The 14,001-nt window shown below is 43.0% G+C and overlaps 1 protein-coding gene across 1 annotated transcript in view; it reads right to left on the bottom strand.

Annotated features, from left to right (window-relative positions):
* Positions 1 to 13,798, bottom strand: part of LOC107554076 (proline-rich protein 12-like) — a 24,121-nt gene extending 10,323 nt beyond the window's left edge. Inside the window, exons 1-8 of the mRNA XM_016236461.1 lie at positions 13,120 to 13,798; positions 6,899 to 7,053; positions 6,495 to 6,656; positions 3,409 to 6,356; positions 1,268 to 3,370; positions 890 to 1,108; positions 208 to 245; positions 8 to 108 (exon numbers count right to left, since the gene is read on the bottom strand). Of these exons, the coding sequence (XP_016091947.1) occupies positions 8 to 108; positions 208 to 245; positions 890 to 1,108; positions 1,268 to 3,370; positions 3,409 to 6,356; positions 6,495 to 6,656; positions 6,899 to 7,053; positions 13,120 to 13,202 (5,809 nt within the window). The 5' untranslated portion in view covers positions 13,203 to 13,798. The remainder of the gene's footprint in view (positions 1 to 7; positions 109 to 207; positions 246 to 889; positions 1,109 to 1,267; positions 3,371 to 3,408; positions 6,357 to 6,494; positions 6,657 to 6,898; positions 7,054 to 13,119) is intronic.
* Positions 13,799 to 14,001: the final 203 nt, after the last annotated feature.

Here is a 14,001-nt window from a genome sequence, read left to right as displayed (position 1 = left end):
GTTGGGGCATCTTCGGGGGGGGGGGGTGAGGCCGGGGAGGGCTGGGGCAACTCTTCAGGAGGAGGTGGGGAGGGGGATGGTGGGGGTGTAGCAGAGGGGGGCAATGTACTTTGACATGTATAGTTTTCAAATTATGTCAAACCATTTAATCATCATCTAGATTTTTCTGTATTTGGAAAGATCCTACTCAGGCTGTTGATCATCTACTCATAGTGAGCTTGGTCGCAGCTCAGTAATTGACATTCCTTTTGCATTTGCATAAATCACAACTGATTTCACATGCTGCTTCCCACCAATCCCTTCTACTATTGTCTAACAGTGCTGTGCACTGCTAACAAAAATGACTATAAATAAATATGCTTGATAAATCAATTTACAAGTACCCTAAAAACTTTTTTAATAAAATAAAATAAAATAAATATTTTAACTAAAAAGAACAAATTTAGCAAAGCATTTTAATTTGGTAAAATTAATCTATCACAGCTGCCAACACAGCCTGACAAGTCTTCCACAAAATATCCATACGCACCTCCTCCACTAAACTTTGCTCTAAATCTGCAGGTCATTTGAGGACATCAAAAGGACCCAATATGAACTAGCACATTGTTTGTTATGTTTTTGGACACATAGGTTGCAAAAAGTGAGGTTGTCACAACTGATTTTATGGTGTATCTTTATGCTAATTTTTTTAAGACACCAATTTATCTTTCTAAAGATTATGAAAGAGATATTAGATATATGAAAGAAATATTTGTTGCAATAGAGATATTACAATAAATAATTTCCTTAAATGCAAAACCACAGAATTGGCATTTGCTCTGCATTTTACATAGAACATCTGGAGTTATTTAAACATTTTCTGTTAACATTTTTGCAAGCCAAGACTCACCTCTTGTGGTTTCTGCTTCATCTTTTCCTGACCACAGCTCATATCATTTCTGTTCATGTCAATTCTGTTCATGTCCACACTGGTAGTGGGCCCTGGGCTCAACCCAAGTGATGGTGCAGAACCTACTGAACCATCAGACAAAACTGGATCTGTACTAGACAGGGAGTCTGTCCTCAGTAGGGAGTCAGACGAGGGTATGGAAGGAATAGGGAGCTTAATCTGGGAGGAAAACAATTAAGCAATTACTATATTTAAGTATTTACATAAAAGGTATTTCTTGAATCAATACATGTTTTTACACTTGTCACAGTTTCATTGATCCATCATTCCCACAAACATAATTCTTTCCATTGGTGCAAATCGTAACCTTTTACTTACTTTGATTGGTTTGATGGGTTCCTGGTATTGTTGCTGAGGCTGATGCTGTGCAAGTTGTTGATGGTGTTGATGAAGTTGTTGTACATGTAGGTGCTGCTGTTGATGCATATGTTGTGGTTGGTGCTGCTGTTGCTGCTGTAGATGGTGGTGCATGTGCTGTTGTAACTGTGGTTGATGATGGAGGTGAGGTGCTTGTTGTTGGTAGTTCTGCCCCTTGTTCATGTCTCTGTGCATTTCTAGCATTTGATCATCTTTCCTTCCACGTCCTCTTCCTCGACCACGGCCCCTTCTACTCTCTCCACCAGGTCCCATCATGTTCCTGCAATATGGAGGCTCAGGAAGAGGCCGAATACGTGGCCTGCCCCTGGGTCTTGGTGGACCCTCACGTTTAGGTTTGGTGGGTTTCCTCCCCCTTTTCTTTGGGCCATCATGTGGGAGCAGCTGTGGAGGAGGTCCAAGGGATTGGTACCCTGAGGGGTGGCAGAAATCTAAATCACCCATCAAAGGGCTTAAACTGCCAACTCCTGAACCACTTCCAGACTTTCTGCAACTAGAAACAAGATCAGGAAGCAAGTCTGGCAGACGTCTGCTGTTTAAGCGGATGTCAGCTGGAACATCTGCTTTATCCTCATCATCCTCAAATTCATATTCTTGAGCATAGTTCTTCTTAGCCTGTGATTGGGCATTAGGCTCTTTCCGCTGTTTAAGGAGGTGAAAAGAGCTTGTTTTCAAAAGTTTTTTAGGTCTAGAGGAACAAAAGATTGGTGAGGTGAGTCCCCCTGTGCCAGGACCACTACCTACACCCGCAGAGCCCATCATTTTGTTTCCAGTTCCGTCCACTACGTGTCCTGTGCTGCCCATCCCAAGGCCTGGGCCCTGAGACTGAATTAAGCCTAGTTGTTCTGTGTTTACAGTGGATGGGAGTTCATGGGATTTCAAGGGGTCCAGATCTAAGTGCATAGTACCATTGCTAGATTCAGACAAACTGTGACAATACTGCCCATAACCCTGATCACCATGGTGACTCATTATGTCATATGCACCTCCTCCACCACTTGTAGCTTTAACTGCATCCATTCCATCTTGTACTGTTTCACGTGCCTCTGGCACACCATCCTGACCCTCTTGTCCTACACTTCCACCACCTCCAGCACAACTTGCCTTGTAGTCCTCAGAGCAGAACATATCCTCCATACCTGGAAAAAAGGAACGATCCTCATCTTGGAGAAGTGAATCTGGGAAACAAATAGATGTCAGTGGCATGAACCGTTGCTGCTGGTCTTGGCTCTGAACCTGGTTCTGAGCTGTTTTTCCCACAGGGCTACCAGTGTCATATTGATGCTCTTTGAGCTGATCCAGCTGTGGCTGTGAGAGCTGTGGCTCTTGTTCCCTGAGCTGGGATTGGGGCTGTGGAGGTCCAGAAGTTGGTTGCATGTGGTGAGGGTGCTGGTGAGGATGCTGATGGTGAGTGTGCGCCTGTGGCTGATGGTGGGCATGAGGGGGTGGATGGTGTGAGGCCATATGGTGCAAATGAGAGGGGGTTGACATGCTCAAATCCGAATCAGACAAGAAATCATGAAGCTCTGCTGCTGGTTGTTGAGGGTGGTGGGACTGATGGTGTGAGGACATCCTATGTTGTTGCTGTTGTCTGTGATGATCAGTGCTGCTCCCATCTCCTGCAACAACTCTATCAGCTGGGCCTGGCCCTTCCCGACTATTTGTTCTGGAGAGAGATCTCTCTAGCATGTCTAGTGGTGAAACAGAATTCTGACTTGACTGGCTAGCCTCAGGTCCATAGTGGACCTCCATAGTTTGGGACTGGAGCTGGAGTTGAAGTTGAGAGGCCTGTGGCTGAGTGTCTACTCCTCCAGAGCCATTAGTACCTAATCCCCCAGTTGGTCTAATCATGGCTTGTTGAGTCATTGAGTGTTGTTGTTGCTGTGAAGGAGTTTGTTGGTTGTCCATCTTGTTTCGAGTGGTATGCGAAAGGACAGACTGGAGAAGGTGAGTCTGGGAGGTTTGCTGAGACGGGTCGGGTGGAGAATCCATTAGTCTAAGGGAGGACTGGGTCTGTTGCTGCTGAGAGTCTGGAGTCTTTCGTAGGTAGGGTAATTCTGAAGGATCGGTGGATGGTGTGAGGCCATATGGTGCAAATGAGAGGGGGTTGACATGCTCAAATCCGAATCAGACAAGAAATCATGAAGCTCTGCTGCTGGTTGTTGAGGGTGGTGGGACTGATGGTGTGAGGACATCCTATGTTGTTGCTGTTGTCTGTGATGATCAGTGCTGCTCCCATCTCCTGCAACAACTCTATCAGCTGGGCCTGGCCCTTCCCGACTATTTGTTCTGGAGAGAGATCTCTCTAGCATGTCTAGTGGTGAAACAGAATTCTGACTTGACTGGCTAGCCTCAGGTCCATAGTGGACCTCCATAGTTTGGGACTGGAGCTGGAGTTGAAGTTGAGAGGCCTGTGGCTGAGTGTCTACTCCTCCAGAGCCATTAGTACCTAATCCCCCAGTTGGTCTAATCATGGCTTGTTGAGTCATTGAGTGTTGTTGTTGCTGTGAAGGAGTTTGTTGGTTGTCCATCTTGTTTCGAGTGGTATGCGAAAGGACAGACTGGAGAAGGTGAGTCTGGGAGGTTTGCTGAGACGGGTCGGGTGGAGAATCCATTAGTCTAAGGGAGGACTGGGTCTGTTGCTGCTGAGAGTCTGGAGTCTTTCGTAGGTAGGGTAATTCTGAAGGATCCTGAGCTTTCTTAAGATCTATATGTGAGTGGGACATTGAATGGGGATGAGGGTGCTGTGAATGCTGAGGGTGTGATGGGTGAGGAGGGTGATGTTGATGTGTCTGATGACTATAAGGGTCTCCTCTGCCATAGTGGACCACTGAACCAAGGGAGTCATGTTGACCATGAGAATGAGTATGTGACAAAGAATCAACTGCACCTCGGCCACCATTTGCACCAGCTCCAGCAAGCACTCTATCAGACTTAGTCTGTTGCTGCTTTTTCAGAGACATCTCCAACTGGTTCTCTAAACCTGTGCCTGGACCACAAGAGCCAGCAGCAACTGAAGCCACATTGTTGGTGGTATTATTAGTCCGAATGACACTCTGTAGATGATAACGTTCTTCAGATGCCTTGCTTAGTTCATAAGCAGAGAGAGACTTTCCTCCATCTCTACTCTGGGAAATGGACTGAGACTGCGGTTGTTGTGAGGCTACTTGCTGAGCTTGTTGAGAATGATGCTGGGAGGGATTTGGTGCTGGACTCTGTGAGTGCAATAAGTGCTGAATCAAAAAGTCATCCTCATCTTCTTCGTCCTCCTCTTGAGATCTTTCTACCCCAAGCATATCAGAATCAGACTTAGATTTAGGTGGCGTTGTGTGATAAGACTGTGATTGCTGGGGTGGCAACCTTGTGTCTGAATATCCTTGTGGAGAAGCCAGAAATGCTGGGGAAAGAACTGACGATAGGTACTTGTTGCCCCCATTTCCTCCAGGTGATTGTGCAGGGCGAGTTGGGGCAGGGGAGTGCAGACCTGGGCGGATTATTCCAGAATTACTTGAGGGTGACGGGCTGGAATCTGGCAGGTGGTATGATCCTCCACCACTTGCTACACTAGCACTACCACTACCTGAACCACCCCCCACACTTCCTGAACTACCTGCTCCGGATCCGGTGGTACTGTTTGTTGTACCAGTACCACCTCCAGACACCATTAGGGCAGGTGAATGTCCTGTACCACCATAGCCCAGTGAGGGACTTCCTGCCCCTCCAAGAGATGGTGGCAAAGAACCATATCCTGAATCAGAGCCATAGACCACCTCAGCTGAAAATGAACGTCCTGCAGTTCCAAGACTTCCATAAGCTTTTCCTGTCCCCCCAAGGCTGGAACCAAGATCCTGAGCCTGCGGAGAACTGAAACCCCCATATGGCTGGGGCAAGTGAGAGGTGGGTGGCTGGCTTGGTGAATATGACTGTTGCTGTGGTGGGGTTTGACCAGGAAGGCCAGCAGTTGGCTTGACAGGAGCAACTGGAGAGCCATATGTAGACAGGCAAGGTTTGGGTGGCTGCTGCTGCGTAGAAGAGGATGACACTGTTGGAGGTGGAGGTGGTGGGGGTTGCGGTGCTGATTGGGGTGGTGGTTGCTGCCTTGAGGGTGCAGAGGAGGTACTGGATGAGACATTAGGATTAGAGGCAGAAGAGGAAGAAGAGGAGGTGGAAGAAGCTGAAGGAGGAGTGTGAGGGGTTCGAGATGAGGAAGAGCCAGAGGAAGAGTAGCCACTACTTGAACTGGAACTCTTTCCTGTTGTCCCAATACCACCACCCGAACCAGCTGAGGAGGAGACTGAGGAGGAAGTGTACGAGGGCTGGATAATAGGACGATATATCTGCTCTGATCGGGGAGAGGGTTTGGGGTCAGATGATGGACTCTGCTCCCCCAGTGGACTACAGTTTATGGAGGAGCCATGCCGATGATGGGGTATCTGCTGGTATCCTGATGCACCACAACTAAGATAGTGTTGTAGGGGATGAGGTGTGGAAGAGGATAGTTGAGACTGTCCAGGAGAAGGTCTCTGGTAGTGCTTGATCACACTGTCTTGCCTGGAGATGGCTCTTTCCTGGGACTGTGGCGGTTGAGGGGGTGCAGAAGAAAAAACAGAGGAATTGTAGAGCTGAGAGGACTGATCCTGCAGCTGTGAGGACAGCAGGTTAAACTGAGGTGGTAAATGGCGTGTTGATGAGGATGATGGTGCTTGTGGTGGAGGAGCACTAGTGGGCTCTTGTGGCCCTCTATATGAAGCAGTCCCACTCTGTGAAGACAGAAGACGGTCAAAGCCAAGACTTGACTGGGAGGGTGTTTTAATGTGTAGCAAAGGATCATGTGGTGACAGGAGACCATTGGAAGTAGGACTGAAGGTAGATGTGTCCTGCAGAGATAATGATGGGGTCACTCCAGGGAAGGAGCGCCCTGAGAAGGATGCAGGGTGCTGATATGCCGACAGAGCAGAGGAAGAGGGAAATGAGCCAGAGCCAGGTAGTGCACCAGAAATGAATAGCTCTGCAGGGGCTGGAGTATGCATTGCTACAACAACAGTGAGGGAAAGGAAAAGAAAAAGAAAATGATTCAGCAGTTAATAAGGTGATTCTCTATCTTTATTTCATGATATATTTCTGTGTTTATAATTAGATAATTCTACATTCAATAACTCAAAATACTAACCAGTTTGCCAGGAGGGGGTGCGAAATTGGGAGAGAAGGGAAGAGGCAGAGGGGGGTGGCTGAGCACCTCGGGATTCCAAAGCAGAGATCAAGTTCATAACTGAAGCATCTGGTCCTGAGGGACTTGCATGATGTAGTCCAGTATCAAACAAGCCTGAGAGCCCTGCAAAAGACGATTATTAAGACAAAGTCTAACACCTGCTCAGAGGATGTCTTTTTTTATCATCTCAACATCAAGGTACACAATGAATACAGTACTGTGCAGAGGTCAGTACAGTGTTAAATCAAAGCAATTTCTGAAGAAATACGTTTTTATGTACTGTCACAAAATTATACTCAAACTAGCTGGATGAAACAACATCAGTAATTTTCCAGTAATTAATTACATAATTTTGTAGACCTTACCTAAGCTCCTTCCTGTGCCCCATGCTCCACCTTGTCCAGAAGTGCCTGGATGATGATTGGTTGCATATCCTTGCAGGGGGTGTGGTGTGGCATAAGGTTGACGGTGGAGGAGTTCTGAGTCTGGATGGGAGGATCTGGAGCTCCCATAAACCAAACTGAAAAACAGAGGATTAAAAAAGAGGTAACTGACCGAGGGAATGGTACAGAAACAGACACAATAACAGAGTAATTGTTTGCATACATTCTTATGCATTACATGACATTTGGGCATCTGACACAACCTGCCCATTCTTTAATTGGCCAGCACATAATACATACATAAGAGAAGTAAATGTTTACACTGTAAATGGTTAAGTACTGCTTAAACATTCTATTTTATATTAAAAAAAAGAAATCAATTAAAAAAATTTCAATAAAAGTACATTTTAAGGTTATAAAAACATTATAAATATTCATAATTTTGCATAATAATAAATGAACAAATAATATTTCTGTTAACTTTTAATAATTATATATTATTAATCACACACCTTAACTCCCAGTAATATTTCACTATATATTTATTTATATAATGATGCAGAGAAAACAAGTACTGGGAAGGAATTTTGATTATACCGTTGTTTTGGTTCACTGTTTGTTGTTTATTTAATATGTGTTTTGTAAAGTATCTTTGATCAATTTTAAAACAAAGGGAAAAAATATTACATTCTACTAATATATCTAATTAAATGATCACTAATTATTTAATTTTCTAATTAGCCCAATGAATGTACAATCCAACTATGACTTCCAACCATGTTTTTTTTTTACTTGCTCAAACATCAACCACTTGTGTTCTCTTCATTTAAAAGTAATTTTGGAGGACTAAATCAAACAATAACTCACTGTATTGTATCAAAAATCAGTTGTGTGACATTGGGATGGATTTCAGTGTTCACCCTCTGTTCAGACAGTGAAAAAGTCTGTTGGTCTCTATACTCATACTAAATCCCTGTATAGAGTATCAGTTGACCCAGCTTGGCATTATCCCTCTCACACCACAGCCACACACAAAGATTAGCTCTTTAATCAGCCTACTCACTTCCACATCCTCCTTCTCCCAAAAAGGATCTGATTTTGACAGGCTATATATAACAATCATCACAACATCAAATATATTATCAGCATTCTCAATATTGCCTCCTCTATCTATAAATTAGGGAAATATGCTGACTTATCAATATGTAACTTATGAATGACAAAACAAGATCATTTTCTAATTAATTTTTTTGTCTCACATTTACCACTGCTATGCTTTCCGATGTGCAATGATACAGAGTGTAGCCCAGAATTCTGATTGGCCACTCTGCCTGTTGCCAGCCAATCAACTGCCTTTTGCTGTCTTTGCAGACTGTCTCTGTTGTCCGCTTTCATAGAGAGTGGCCAGTTCAGTTGACAATGGCGGTTAGGATGTTGCTGAGGTAAGACAGAGCGCTCATTGATAAAAGCTCTACACTGACTGAATTGCCTTGGAAATCCCCTCCCCTCCATCCTCAACAGGCTCTTAGTGTGAGTACAGCTCAGTTAGTCTAGATCCCTCTCACTCTGAGACCAGAGTAGGAAGCCACAGACACCACATACTGAGTGAGCGCGTGGTGAGGGGGTGGGTGTCATTCAACAGAAGCAGTGGAGTGGACCAGAAAATCTATTTTAAAACCCATAAATGAAATGTATTCTTACCTTATTTATTCTTTACCTTATTCAAACCTACATCTTCGAGTGTAGTATTCAAAGAATTACCTAAATAAATCTGTACAATATATAAGCACAGCCTCTCATTACATACTTCTCGACAGGATGCAAGAATAGATTTGATATTGTCATTCTCCATTAAATAGACTCCTGGGTTCAATATAGTCACTGGAATACATGTCTCCCAAAAGACCCTAATAAATGTGACAAAGACAACTGATGTCCATCCTGAGGGGGTTCCATCTGGGAGCATGTCCATCTCTTTTAAAAGCACCCTCATCTTGGAGGCACAAGACTCGCGTAATTAACTGGATAAAGGCTCTAATGAACTGGGTTAAACATTTAAATGCATGAGCGAGAGCGCACATCCCAGCTGCCAACAGCTTCACTGATTGTACCTTTGGCATAATACATAATATACAGTGCCATGACAAAAGTACCCTTATGATGTTTTGATACATTGCTGCTTCTGTTTGATAATGATTCTTTAGTGGAATCGTTTCAGGTTACGCAGAACAAGGCAAGCATTGTAGATAAGCTGAGTCACTGCTTTATAAACTATTAGAGACACAGTACCATGCAAAAGTGACGAACTGGATATGAATGATCATTTAAAAAAAATATTAAATACATATGAGGAACCCTGACAAGCAGATGTTTCTCCGGCAACTGAATGTCTTATCTTAAATAATTAATGCATCATAGCATCAGTACTCTCTCTTCAAATGCGAGAATTCATGTACATGAAAATTATTCTGTGCAACCAAAGGAAGCAGTTTCACTTCCAGGTAATGTGAGGTTTGATGGGAATTAGACAGTAATTGGCTCTTAATCCCAAAGAGGCAGCTCAGAGACGATCAGGGAATAGATGCCGAACTTCTCAAAAATTAAGTAAACTGAAGGACATCGTACAAACAGTGGGGTTCAAAAGTATGAGACAACTTAGTGGGTCTATTTTGCTTTTAACTAAATATTATTTTATTACAAACTAGGCTGTAACATCAGCATAACAATGAGTGAGAAGTTACATGTAGAATTTCTTATTTGCTTATTATTTTTCTATGGAATATTGCAGTGTTTATTATAAATGATTTATCCGTGCACATCTTTTTAAAATTAATGTGCACTCATAATCTTTAATCATAAACATGAACTTTTCCTTACCCTCCCCCTCACAACAGCATCTCTTCTCTGATCACGTGTGCACCGATGTGAGGGCTGGACAATAATTCCTCCCTCCTGCAACCTGTCACTCACCTGAGATGGCAGCAATTAGCAAAGGACAATGACCAACAATCCAATCAATTACATTTTTCTCATTCGAGAAGCCATTTCACTTGGATATAAATGTCACAATAGGGAAGAGAAGATGGTTTCTGTTTCATGACGACTTTGAGCAAAAGTTGACAGTCATGTTATCATGATGAAGGAAATCTTCATACAGTTCCCACTGCCAATGTCACAAATTAGCTTATTTGATTAGTGACCTACAAACACATTTTCTATGTTTTAATATTATATTTAATTGATACTACAGTAAAAATTGAGGTACTCCATTTATTCATATATTTATTTACATTTGGATCACACTTCAAACATTTTACATCCAATAATTTCTTCCTCTGTCTCTCCTCTCTCACTTTTATTCCATCATGCTGTCTCGCACCTTCAGTCAATCAATTGATCCTGCTAAACCTCTCACCTCCTGCCATTGTGTCTGTTCTTGAGCTGATTAAGCATAGTTTGACAATGGAGTGAAAAAGAATAACAGGTGAAAAGGTGAAATGTGAAAAAAATAAATCATGGAAACAAAGCGAAAAAACAAAGGGAGGGGTTATATTAGAAAGCTTGATTGAATCCACTGTACAAGACTGCTCCTAATTACATAGGCAGTAATTCAACACAGTCCCCCAACAGGTGCAAAATGTTTACAGCCTGATGGGGAACTCAGTCATGGCCATTAATCTCCATTAGAACCATGCAGAGGTGTGTGGTGGATGTACGCTGCACTAAGAAGGACAGAGGGCCTGGTGAACCTTGCCATAGTGGAGTATACCTTTGTCGTCTTCATAACCAAGATGTAGTGTGCAGGAGTCTTGCTAAGCAACAGTGCTATCATTATATATGTCTATACTAATTTAATATTAACACATGCAACAACATTTCTTAATATAAGAACCAATATTGCCGAATGTGGTGTCCTACCCAGACCCCAATGACATTTTGTTTCATTTTATGCTAATTTAACACTTGATGATGTTTCATCATTGCATAATGGCTATGCTGCCAATGACCCAAAGCAGCAGTCCCACTATCTAATATTCATTCAAAACCAGAAGCAATTTTTGGAAAACCAAAAGAGAGAAGATTCAATACAAAATCATTTCATTTTATTTTATTTGGCGGATGCTCTTCAGCCTCTGCATCAGCAGCACTGAAGCTTGTCCATAATCATAAGCCTGAACTCCTCATTATTTCTGGATTTTATCAATCTGCCCGAGTCTACAGAGATGCTCTCCAGTCAGAAACACAATATTAAAGATTCCGACAGAAAATAGAACAATTCCTCTTCAGACTTGCTAAAGACCAAGATGTTACTTGTTAGAAAAAGTCTGACCACACACAGCATTTGTGAACCTTTTTTTAGGAGTCCGAATAGAATTCCTCATACATGCACCTAGGGGTTTCCACATATCTAGGGATGACTGCTTAAAAGAATAGCACTATTGTTGTCCTGTCATGTAAGAAAAAAAAGGAGACACTCCAAATATTACAATGCACAAATAATGAGACTTCTTGACACATTATGACAAAGACAACAAATAGGCACCAGAACCTGTTTGCATCGGTGTAAATAAAAAAAGATGAAATACAACCTACGATTAAATTTTTTTTTTAATTGAAAAGAAGTCTGCAAAGACAAGGAATAGTAGCACAGATTCCACCATATCGCATAATACACCTAAATTATCATGAATAATTCAAATGTCTTAACATTTCGCTTCCTGTTCCCATATAACAATAGGTTATAGTATGCTGTAGGTGTGCACCCAAGTGTACGACTGACTCCAGACATGCAACGCGAGACACAAGAATGATTGCATGCGCGCTCTGTAAGCTACTAAGATTGATTTGGTTGTCACGGCGACTGATAACGTACATACACGGGCGCCTTTGAACTGTAAGTAGGCCGCGAAAATAGTGGAACACGCATCTAACGCAGAGCACGACACTGTAATAGTCCCGCTTTCAGGTAGCAACAGAATATCAAACAATATTTGAATATTACAATGCAACAATTCCTAAACGTATCAGCCCTTTTGAGCAAGCCTAATGTTTCCTGCAGGTATTTAATGACTAGTCAATGTAAAATCAAGCATATCAATAAAGGTCATTTCATTAATCAATAATTTCCTCCAAATCGCTGTGGATATTTAAAAAAAAAATTGCATTAAGGGTTTATTAGTGCCCTTTTCTGCTGGTAAACTGCAAATACGTTTGCAGTGCGTCTTACGTTTATGTTTACAGTGTGCACGTCTCGGTCACGCTGTAATTTATCTGAGGAACACTACACACAATTTGGTACGTTGCCAAGTGACTAGTAAAAGACAGTATCCTCAGTAACAGATATAGCATTTCTCCGTTAGAGAGTAACGATAGCCTATACAAAGTTTGGGTTATATATATTGTTTTAATTTTGTGAAGTCTGACGGTAGTAAGCATGCTATGAATTAGTAGCAGAGGTTGTTCATTAAGCGTTTAATATACAGCCAGTGTTGTGACGTTCAACTGAATACACGTTGACTAAAGGAACTTCACCTCTGCATTTTGTCTTTTAACGTTCAAATAAATCTAGCATTTTTTAACCATTTATATTTCGAGAAAAAAAAAACCAGGGGTCGATTTTACAGACAAATACGCGTTAGCGACAGAGACAAGCAGCATACAGAAGCTATCGACCATTTCATCCCCAAATATATGTGATTGCTTGTAATTGGTAGCCACCAAAATAACGCGTTGTCAACGTGCATTTTGTGCCACGCATTACTCACTACGCCGAATTCGCGTGTATTTAAGTACTGCATGCAATGTCCGGTTTGGTGCGCCTCCAAGGCAGAAGGTTTGATTTTTCATTTTTGATAATACGCTAGCAAGCTAGCTAGCAACATCATCCCATCCCCCCTCTTTTCGCCCCTCTCCCCCTTTTCTGTCTCAGTCTACCTTCCGTATCACGCAGTAACTCTCAATCGCATTCCTTGCATTTTGAAGACACCCCCTCCTCCCTCAGAAATGACAATACTGGTGGCTGTACGTGGAGCCAGCGACAATATAATGCATGGAAGTGAATGAACAGCACTGCGAGCGAGAGTGGGAACATGCATTGCATTGCATTGCACTGCGTCCGTCCGTCCGTCCGTGGGCATTGTTACAGCCAGCTAAGCATATTTATGCATCCAGCGCATGGAAGTGAACTTGCACGGGCGCCTTACCTTGCCTTCGCCGATCTCTCGTAACTCCATCCCGTTCCAGCGCCCAGATCACCGAATCCTGTGCCAGGATAATTTCTATCCATTAAAGAAGAGACAACGGATGAAGATGGAGAGATAGACAGGGGAAGGGGAGGGAGGTATTTCCTAAATTCTAACACACTATCTCTCCCCGTGTCCTTTCCTCTGCGTTCAGTGTCTGTTTATCTCTCCCGTTTCACAAGCAAGTCCTCAAGAATAGGACCAGCACAGAGGGGGAGAGGAATGGAGGGAGGAGGGGGAGATGGATACAGAGGAGAGGGGAGGGGAGGGGGGTGAAGTACACCAACCACCGTCACCACAAAAAATCCGGTTTCTTCCTCCCCTCGCCTCTTTTGCCCTCTTATATATCTCGATGCCTATTGTCCTTTCTAGCAGAAACAGTAACGCGGCTGATGCTCTACATGTCGAATTCTGATGCTTGTTACACCCGAGACGTACGACACGTGCTTGATTGTACCCCATTTCCTCTCAGTTGTTCGCGTACTGCATTGCCATAAAAAGGTGAGATACTAGGTCCCTATAAATAGTAAACCGAGCGCGCGTTTTTTCAGCTGTTGCGCCCCAAATATTTACATTATGGATATACACGGGATGGTACCTCCTTCCCAGAAACAAAGTGGCTTGTTGTGCCTGGGTTAATTTAAATCCTTAAAGTTTATAAGAATAATACAAGGGGCTAGTGTAATGCTTCAATGCCTTACATAAACGCTACAACGCCCGGGATTTAAAATCGCTATTGTCAGGTATTTAGCCAAGACGACGCCATTTTTATGAGTGGACTAACAGGCACGCACACACACACACACACACACACACACACACACACACACACACACACACACA

This window comes from Sinocyclocheilus grahami, unplaced genomic scaffold (assembly GCF_001515645.1).
Source record: "Sinocyclocheilus grahami isolate Dianchi unplaced genomic scaffold, SAMN03320097.WGS_v1.1 scaffold491.1, whole genome shotgun sequence".
In the NCBI taxonomy this organism is placed as follows: domain Eukaryota; kingdom Metazoa; phylum Chordata; class Actinopteri; order Cypriniformes; family Cyprinidae; genus Sinocyclocheilus; species Sinocyclocheilus grahami.
Note: the sequence above shows the minus strand (reverse complement) of the source record. Positions and strands in the feature narration are given on the sequence as shown.